This window comes from Aquarana catesbeiana, linkage group LG10 (assembly GCF_042186555.1).
Source record: "Aquarana catesbeiana isolate 2022-GZ linkage group LG10, ASM4218655v1, whole genome shotgun sequence".
In the NCBI taxonomy this organism is placed as follows: domain Eukaryota; kingdom Metazoa; phylum Chordata; class Amphibia; order Anura; family Ranidae; genus Aquarana; species Aquarana catesbeiana.
The window spans coordinates 254,920,895-254,931,272 of NC_133333.1; the positions used below are offsets into that span (position 1 = coordinate 254,920,895).

At 44.9% G+C, this 10,378-nt stretch overlaps 1 protein-coding gene across 4 annotated transcripts in view; it reads left to right on the forward strand.

The window, feature by feature from the left end:
* The window catches only part of ACOT7 (acyl-CoA thioesterase 7), a 242,841-nt gene that overhangs the window by 132,780 nt on the left and 99,683 nt on the right, over positions 1-10,378 (forward strand). For all 4 annotated transcript variants that reach the window (XM_073603660.1, XM_073603659.1, XM_073603658.1 and 1 more), the window contains one exon: positions 7,894-7,980. In XM_073603660.1, coding sequence (XP_073459761.1) covers positions 7,894-7,980 — 87 coding nt within the window. The remainder of the gene's footprint in view (positions 1-7,893; positions 7,981-10,378) is intronic.

Consider the following 10,378-nt stretch of genomic DNA (forward strand, 5'->3'; position numbering starts at 1 on the left):
ACTGTGGTGGCCCCATTATGCCTGTCCTCCTTTCCCTTTTGGGTAGGGATGAGCCAATGGTTCGGTCCAAACCCAGGTTCAGTCTCCTGAATCACGATTCCCATGACTAAGCTCTCGGGGGGGGTGGGCGCCAGGCTGAGGTGGTCTTTCTTACCACCATAGGACTCCATGGATGTGTGGCACCAGGTATCGTTTTTTTTTTTTCAGTCTGAACTTGGCCTGTTCAGCATTCAGATGAAAATCCACACTGTTGCCCATTTGGCCCCCTGTTTTTCAGGAGCCAATCATCATATTTGAAAGCGGAATTTACATCGATCAACCATAACGTTTTGACCACCCACCATAACCCGCCCAGGCATGGACTCCAGTAGACCTCTGAAGGTACGCTGTGGTATCTGGCACCAAGCCGTCAGTAGCAGGTCCTTTAAGTCTTGTAAGTTGGGAGGTGGGGCCTTTTATGGATCGGACATGTTTTTCCAGAACATCCCACAGATGCCAGATTTGGAATGAGATCTGGAGAATTTGGAGGACAAGTCAATACCATGAACTCCCTTTTATTGGTTGAACTGGATGGACTTGTGTCTTTTTTCAACCCGACTAACTATGTAACTATGTTTGTGTTCCTCAAACCATTCTTGAACCATTTTTGCAGTGTGGCAGGGCACATTATCCTGATGAAAGAGGCCACTGCCATCAGGAAATGCCATTTCCATGAAGGGGTGTACTTGGTCACCAATAATGGGTAGGTGGTACGTGTCACATCCACATGAATGGCAGGAGCCAAGGTTTCCCAGCAGAACACTGCAAATGGCATCACACTGCTTCTGCTGGCTTGCCTTCTTCCCATACTGCATCCTGGTGCCATCTCTTACCCAGGTAAGTGACCCACCCGGCCATCCAGATGAAGAAAAAAACATGATACATCAGACCATGCCACCTTCTTCCATTGCTCCGTGCTCCAGTTCTGATGCTCACATGCTGATTGTAGATGTTGTAAAGTCCTGTAAGTAGGGAGGTGGGACCTCCATGGGTTGGACTTGTTTTTTCAGCACATCCTACAGATGCTCGGCTGGATTGACATCTGGAGAATATGGAGGCCAAGTCCACACTTCAAACTTGCTGTGCTCTTCAAACCATTCTTGAATTCATCAGACCAGGCCACCTTCTTCCATTGCTCAGTTCTGATGCTCACGTGCCCATCGTACATGTTGTGAAGTCCTGTAAGTTAGGAGGTGGGGCCTCCATGGTTTGGACTTGTTTTTCCAGCACTTCCCATAGATGCTCAATTTGATTGACATCTGGAGAATATGAAGGCCAAGTCAACACTTTAAAATCATTGTGTTCCTCAAACCATTCTTTAATCCTCAGACCAGGCCAGCCTCTTCCATTGTTCCGTGCTCCAGTTCTGATGCATACTGTTGTAGGTGCTTTTGGCTGTTGACACGGGTCAGCATGGCCACCCTGACTGTTCTGAGGCCAAGCAGCCCCATACACAAAAAAACTGCGATGCTCTGTGTGTTCTGATTATTGCGCCTGAAAATGAGTAAATAGCCCCCTCTTTGTCTCCGGCCCCTGTTGCTGAGCTGATGGGGCCCAAGGAACTTTTATTTAATTCTCATGGCCCCTGAGATTACTGTACAAGCACAAAGGTATTTGGCTTCAATGCTTTGTGTCAATGACCCCAGTGCTGCCATTACTGGGTGCCTGAGTACTGTTGACTGAGGGAAGGGGGGGTGCCTAAGCTTATGTAGCTTATGATTTTGGAAGCCTGTGGGACATGGAACTCAACGGTCAAAATTAAACCCTATTTGTCTTTTCTTAGACTAAAATATTGTTTTTTGGGTCGGCTGGCCACTTAAAATGACTGTGTTTTTATAGAGGAAGTATGGGGGTTGCCCTTGGTGCCGCTCTTTTTTCCTGACTTCAGTACTTTTGAGCTACAGACCTGGAACAAGCAAGCTGCAAAAGAACATCATAACTTCTCATCGCTCTACTTGCTCCAGGTCAGTGGCTCAGAAATCACTGCAGATAGAGGGTCTAGACAACAGCCAGGAAAGTAGCATCTTCAGAAGGTCGGCTATGGTGGCCTCATATTTCTCTCATGAAAGGCCAATGAATGCCCCACCACCTAGGTGTTCAAAGTAAACCTGTCAGGAGAAAAATGAGGAGGCTTCCACTGCTGAGCACCACCTGATAATACTAGCTGTCTGGCTGTTATATTGGACCTCTGGCACCAATTCTGTCTAGTCACAGACTCAAAAGAGGTATTACAAATTGGGAAAGCCAATATCCTTATTTAAATGTTTGTTTGGTGAATTACGTTTTTGGGGGTCATTGCACCAGCCAGGCAACTAGCATTTTTAAGAGCAGAGGTAGAATTCGTGTTTGCTTTAAAGCATCACATGACCTTGCTGCTGAACACATATTGGTGTATAGCAGGCTCTGCCTAGCAGGGGAAGACTTAGGAGTACATGTCGGGCAATGCTCCTTGGGACATACATACAGACATTTCTAGGAGGAAAGCCTCCATTAATGCTACTTTTGCACATCTGGCCTCATTTGTATTGGGGCAACATAATAGAAAGCCTTGCCTCCTCCCAGGAAAGCATTCACATTGTAGCTCTAGCATTGGCCCTTCATTGTGGGCAATTTTGTATGTCAGAATGGTTGGGAATGGCTCATTCATTGCGCCTGAATGAGGTCCCGGGACTCAGACTCCAAACAAAATCTACCTGTTCTTGTTGTGCAGTTGAATGTGTTGGTTGATAATATATTAGCTTGCAAAACGTATACTAAGGCCATTAGGGTGTGCCACTGACCAACCATTCCAACTGCACATTGTGTCCTAGAGCATCAACCTGACTTACATGAGAACCATGTGTTCAAAGAGCAGAGCTATACACCCCCTTCCAAAACCATTGGCATTAATGTGGAGTTTCTCCATCCTCCTAAACTCTTCTGGGAAGGCTTTCTACAAGATTTTGGAGAGTATCTGTGGGAATTTGAACCCATTTCTGAGGTCAAGTACTGATGTTGGATGAGAGGACCTAGCTCGCCATTGGTGTGCCAATTCATCCCAAAGGTGTGTAGCGCTGGTAGATTTGCGATCTACCATATGTTAGGTAAATTTAGTAACTTGTTCGTTAAATAGGTCAGGTTTGCCTTTGTTCCAGTTTGGCTGACGTGGTCCTCCGAGTTGCATTCTGGGCGAGGGTATTTATGGGACAGACGCGATATTGTGGGTTTTTTTTTACAGCCACCTGCTGTCCCTCCTGGCCGACAGTTATGCGTTAGAGAGCAATCTTGTGGTCCTCCGTTCCGGAGGCCCACGTCGCTGCGGCGCAGAGGTGGGCCCAGAAGCTTGTCTGGGGCCTACCACAGCAGCTGAGGAATGGTCCTGAGCTGTCTATCCAGAGGGAAGAAGCTGGACAACCAAGGAGATCCTAGGGGAGGACCCGTCATGGAAGGATCATGCAGAGTGCTGGTCTGGAGAGGGGCCTGGTGACTCGGTTGGAGGACGTATCCTAAAAGTAACTATACAGCATAGTGTTGCCAGGTTGGCTTAAAGGTTCAAGCACTGTGACTGACGTTCATTGCAGAAAACCAATACATCCTGTGGCAGAGGATCGTACAGGTTTATCCCAAACAAGTCTGTGGCAGAGACTTTTGTTTGTGCTACGTACTGGCTGCTAGGCAAGTGAGAGAGGCCTATCCAGGCGAGCAAAGAGTGTGTCCCACGAGGGGAGCGCATTCTATTGTAATATCCAAATTCTACCAGGACATTTGTCAAGAGTCTTACAAGAAGATATTTGAGTTTCTTCTGCAGTTTCCCTTCTGCCTCTTTCCTGCTACTTCCTTAGTAAATCGTTTAATAAAGCATTGAAAACGTAAAGTGTTGGTGCGTGTATCGTCCAGAGGTAAACTCAACGGAACCCCTAGACCCGGTGCCGGTAAAACAGAGGGAAGGAGAGTGAAGGTAACAAGCCCGCTTAAACCAGCAGCTCCGCCGAGAGTTATTGCTACAGGTGTTTAGTAGGGTTGAGGTCAGGGCTGTGTGAAGGTCACTCAATTTCCTACACACCAGACTGCTCAAACTGTGTCTTTATAGATTTAGCAAAGCCCTGGAGCCACACACCAATTCCCAAAGGTAAAATCAATCTTATTGTTCAGCATATGCACAACCAGGGATCCTCCACCTATAATGTTTTGCCCCCACTTAATCATAGCTTAGCATGTCTGTATGGAGCTGGTTTTGCTCCACCATAGGCACAGTCATGGTGGAACAGAAAAGGGTCTTTCCAATCTGTTGAAATGAGGCTAGAATTGCAAGGGAAAGCTAGAACCCCGGTCACCCAAAAGAACAGGTAATGTGACGTCAGGTACTGATGTTGGATGAAAAGACCTGGCTCACAATCACTGTTTTAATTAATCCCGAATGTCCAATAGGGTTGAGGTCAGGGCTCTGTGCAGGACACTCCAGTTCTTTCACACCAAACTGGTTAAACTATGTCTTTTATGAGGCTGGCTTTTTACACAGTCATACTGGAACTGAAAAAGACCTTTCCAAGACTGTTGTCACAAGACTAGAATTACAGGGGAAGGCTAGAACCCCCGTCATCCAAAAGAACATTTGAGATCAGGTACGGATATTGAATGAGAATACGTGGCTCACAGTTGGCATTCCAATTCTTCCCAAAGGTGTTCAGTAGGGTTGAGGTCAAGACTCGGTGCAGGACCCTCAAGTTTCTCCACACCACACTGGTCAACCCATGTCTTTTATGAATCTGGCTTTGTACACAGTCATGATGGAACAGAAAAAGACCTTTCCAAGACTGTTGCCATGAGGCTGTGAAAGCACAGGGGAAGGTTAGAAACCCTGTCATCCAAATGAGCATTTGTGAGGTCAGGTACTGAGAAGATCTGGCTCACAATTAGCATTCCAATTCATCCCAGTGGTGTTCAGTAGGGTTAAGGAAACTTGAGTTCTTCCACATCAAACTGGTTGATCCATGTCCGAACTTGGTCATTTGCAGGACCATCCACATACTGCCAGTCTTATTGTCTACATCAACCTTTCTCTACCTTTTTAACATGGAGGAACCCTTGCAATAACTTTTTGGCTCCAGGGAAACCCTGCTAATAATGATTATATTTACAGCTTATAGTACATTAGTGTGATGGTCAGTGGAAAGAATGCACCTGACGCTTATGTTTTTTGAGAAGAATCCCCCACTTACAGATAGCCAAAAAGATCATCAGTGTCAGTGGTTACTCTGAGACAAATTTCTTATTGCTCAAGGAACCCCTGGACTCTAGAGCAGTGATGGCGAACCTTGGCACCCCAGATGTTTTGGAACTACATTTCCCATGATGCTCATGCACTCTGCAGTGTAGTTGAGCATCATGAGAAATGTAGTTCCAAAACATCTGGGGTGCCAAGGTTTGCCATCACTGCTCTAGAAGAACCCTGGTTGAGAAACCCTGGTCTACATAATGTTCTTCAAAAGATATGATAGATATAACATTAAATGGCGTCCCCATGCCTGCGGTGTCCAACAGAGTTCTGATGAAGAAGCTGTAGTGGGAACTCCAGTATTAGGAGGCCAATCTCATTACTTTGACAGGTTACGGGGACCGGACTCGGCTCCTCCCATCCCTTCCCTTTCAGTTGAATGATGCTCCATTTGCCTCAGGGTCTCAAAAGTGTATCCCATCCAGTGTGACAAATATGTTAGCCATGGAGCTAAAATGAGAAATTAACTATGTAGCATTTATTATCGGTTTGGTTTTTGTTCGGCTTGTAAGGGCTTTTGAGATCAGCCACCAAGCTGTAGATGTCAATGCTTGCCGTTACCTTCACTTGTCTTTAGTGGAGTCCATCATAACCAGTCAGACTGCAGAGGTGGTTTTGAAGTGTGTACAATGAACACATTCATTTTAGGCTTAAAAAAGAGTGATCAATGACCGCACATTAATGCAAAGAAAACCCAGAAGCTTTGTAGAAGTCATCTGTAGGTAAAAAACATCACAGCCACTCAAGACAAGAAACAAAAACGTTGACGCTTTTCATGCAAAGATTATGATGAAGTGCTCTTCGCGTGAAAAGCGTCAACATTTCTTCCTTGCTTTGAGTGGCTGTGATGTTTTTTTTACTTACAGATGACTTCAACAAAGCTTCTGGATTTTCCATGCATTAGTGTGCAGTCACCCACCTCTCTTTTTGAAGTTTCCGCTGTTTATTCTCTTTCAATATTTCTTTATTCAAAATTTTTTTCTCAAAACAAAGTATTTGAAAAGAACATGTACAGTATAAAATATATGCTATAGGGATGGATATCCGAACAGGCAGAATGTTACACCTACAGTAGGCATTCCTCCAAATGGAGACTTTCGTTGGTGATATAGTTTAAATCAACTGTGTCTCCATGGGGAAGCCCCCATTCCCATTTATTATTCTTACTGCAACATTACCACAATGCATCTCAATGACCGTATACTAATATCTCCACCTTTAACAAAGTCAAAGTAAATGTGAACTTAAAACTCTCCGTGGGTTGTAGGTGCTCGTATGATTCACCGTATGTGCGAAAGGAGGGGTTCCACATATCCTTAGAGATTGCACCTCTTCCCTCACCACATCTGACTCAATCCCAGATAGGGACAATCCCCCATTAAGGATTGTTAGGGACTAGGCCCAAAAACCCTTGTTATACTGCAACAAAGACTAACAAGAAGAGAGAGAGTGGTCAGAGAGAGAAGAGAAGTTGGAAGAAGAGAGTAAGGAATGACCCCGTGCTCCGAGTCCCACAGCTCAGAAGTCGCTCTAATCAGGCAAAGATCTAGGATCTCCAGACAGATACCTGACCCATGAGTCCCAGACTTCATCAAACATCTTCATTCTATCATTTAAGATCGCTGTTATATGCTCGTTAGAAGTTTCCTCAGTTTTGAGCCGGACCAGCACCCTCCTGTGTGGATTTGGGGACCAGCGTATAGGCCAGGGCACTCAAACTGGTGGCCCTCCAGCTGTTTGCGAAACTACAAGTCCTATCATGCCTCTGCCTATGGGAGGCATGCTTGTAACTGTCAGCCTTGCAATGCCTCATTGGAATTGTAGTACTGCAACGGCTGGAGGGCCGCCAGTTTGAGACCACCGCGGTATAGGCGGACCAACCCGGAGCAGTGTATTCGTAGGGCAGCCTATTAAAGTAAATGGGCTGCCCTATGGGTAATGTGCGAGAATACACATAAAAACGCATGCGTTCACCTGCAGTAATGCGAACCAAGCCTTAGTGAACGCATCAGGCAATCGGTTTATATAAGAGAAGTCTTATGCCACGTACACACGAGCGGACTTTACGGCAGACTTTGCCCGGCGGACTTTTCGACGTACTTTACGACGGACTTTCTGAATGAACTGACTTGCCTACACACAATCCACCAAAGTCCGTCGAATTTGTACGTGATGACGTACGACCGGACTAAAACAAGGAAGTTCATAGCCAATAGCTTCCCTAGCGTGGCTTTTTGGCAGTCGAACTAGCATACAGACGGCGGACTTTTCGACCGGACTCTATTTTAACGGATTAATTTAAAACATGTTTCAAATCTAAGTCCGTCCAACTTTTGAGAAAACAAAGTCTGCTGGAGCCCACACACGATCGAATTGTCCGACCAAATCCCGTCCGCCGGGCAAAGTCTGCCGTAAAGTCCGCTCGTGTGTACGCGGCATTAGTCTTCTTCAAACAATGGCGGGAGTGCTTGGCAGGCTGCAGGAACGCTCACTAAGCGATTTAGCCGTTTTATAAATCTTCCATTTCATTGTATGTTTATAACTCCCGATCCTGGTAGTAAATTTGTGATGTTTTATATCCTCTCTTAATTCTCTTGCAGAGCCGTACACGGTGGGATATAGTCAGTCCAGTCTGATCCATCTGGTGGGGCCCTCGGATTGCACACTCCACGGCTATGTGCACGGAGGTGAGTTCTGAATTATTTCTGGATTGTTGAAAATTTCGGATCAATTCACAAAGTTTTAACACAAGGATAATGATCTTTATTGTAGTCATGTGACTGACATTGTCTGGTCCCATTGGACCCAGGAAGGCCCCTGCTGGCCCCTTCCACAAGCTGTATATCTGCCTGCATTAGATGGAGTGGCATAGAGACCTGTAACAAAAAAGAGAAATCATTATACAGTGTCCAACCAGTGAAGTCCAAATATCATATTCCAAACTGTAATGCCAAGTAAATACAGTGCCTTGAAAAAGTATTGATAGTCCTTGAAATTTTCCACCGTTTATCACATTATTACCAAAAACGTAATGTATTTTATTGAGATTTTATGTGATAGACCAACACAAAGTGGCACATAATTGTGAAGTAGAAATGATAAATGGTTTTCCAAATTTTTTACAAATAAATATGTGAAAAAGTATGGTGTGCATTTGTATTCAGCCCCCTTTACTCTGATACCCATAAATCTAGTGGAACCAATTGCTTTCAGAAGTCACCTAATTAGTAAATAGATTCCACCTGTGTGTAATTTAATCTCACTATAAATACAGCTGTTCTGTGAAGCCCTCAGAGGTTTGTTCGAGAACCTTAGTGAACAAACCGCACCATGAAGGCCAAGGAACACACCAGACAGGTCAGGGATAAAGTTGTGGAGAAGTATAAAGCAGGGTTAGGTTATAAAAAAAATATCTCAAGCGTTGAACATCTCACGGAGCTCTGTTCAATCCATCATCGGAAAATGGAAAGAGTATGGCACAACTGCAAACCTACCAAGACATGGCCGTCCACCTAAACTGACCGGCCGGGCAAGGAGAGCATTCATCAGAGAAGCAGCCAAGAGGTCCATGGTAACTCTGGAGGAGCTGCAGAGATCCACAGCTCAGATGGGAGAATCTGTCCACAGGACAACTATTAGTCGTGTTCTCCACAAATCTGCCCTTTATGGAAGAGTGACAAGAAGAAAGACATTGGTGAAAGAAAGTCATAAGAAGTCCACTTTGCACTTTGTAAAAACCCATGTGGAGGACACAGCAAACATGTGGAAGAAGGTGCTCTGGTCAGAGGAGACCAAAATTTTATGTTTTGGCCCAAAAGCAAAATGCTATGTGTGGGGGAAAACTAACATCGAACATCACCCTGAACACACCATCCCCACTGTGACACATGGTGGTGTTAGCATCATGTGGTGGGGATGCTTTTCTTCAGCAGGGACAGGGAAGCTGGTCAGAGTTGATGGGAAGATGGATGGAGCCCAATACAATCTTAGTAGAAAACCTGTTAGAGTCTGCAAAAGACTTGAGACCGGGGCGGAGGTTCACCTTCCAGCAGGACAACGACCAGAGACATCCAGCCAGAGCTACAATGGAATGGTTTAGATCAAAGCATATTCATGTGTTAGAATGGCCCAGTCACAGTCCAGACCAAAATCACATTGAGAATCTGTGGCAAGACTTGAAAATTGCTGTTCACAGACGCTCTCCATCCAATCTGACGTAGCTTGAGATATTTTGCAAAGAAGAATGGGCAAAAATGTCCCTCTCTAGATGTGCAAAGCTGGTAGAGACATCCCCAAAAAGACTTGCAGCTGTAGAGAAAGGAGGTTCTACAAAGTATTGACTCAGGGGGGCGCCATACAAATGCCCCCCCACACTTTTCACATATTTATTTGTAAAAAACATTGAAAACCATTTATCATTTTCCTTCCGCTTCGCAATTATGTGCCACTTTATGTTGTTCTATCACCTAAAATCCCCAAAAAATAAATTTATGATTTTGGTTGTAACATGACAAAATGTGGAAAATTTCAAGGGGTATGAATACTTTTTCAAGGCGCTGTAGTTGTGAGAATGAGGCCGCATCCACATCAATGCGTTCTAGGACATTGGAATGAATAGGGACACGGCTTCAGTGCACCTTCACCATCCACTCCAGAATACGCAGAACAAATTTGACTTCCAAAATATCAGGAGTCAACCTGTGTCACGGAAAAGCATATTACTCCGCAGGAGGATGGAACCTATGCGCTCCGATGAACCCTATTCCATGTTACCAAGCATGGCCATAATGGTAGAAAGAGAACCGGGAAACCACATAGCGTGAATCTGTATAAAACGAATGGTTTATTAAAATAAATACTATAAATAAAATAAATAATAAACAACGTCTTCATATACGCATAGGTATACAAAAGTACAACCCAGGACTGGCGCAAACCGCTTCCGGGAATCGGGTGCTTGATGACGTCACATCTTATTGGTGACGATGCAAACTGCGTCTGCCTTTTTCTCTCGGTCGGTGTATACAGTGCTGTGAAAGTATTTGCCCCCTTCCTGGTTTTATTTTTTAAATGATTCAGATCATC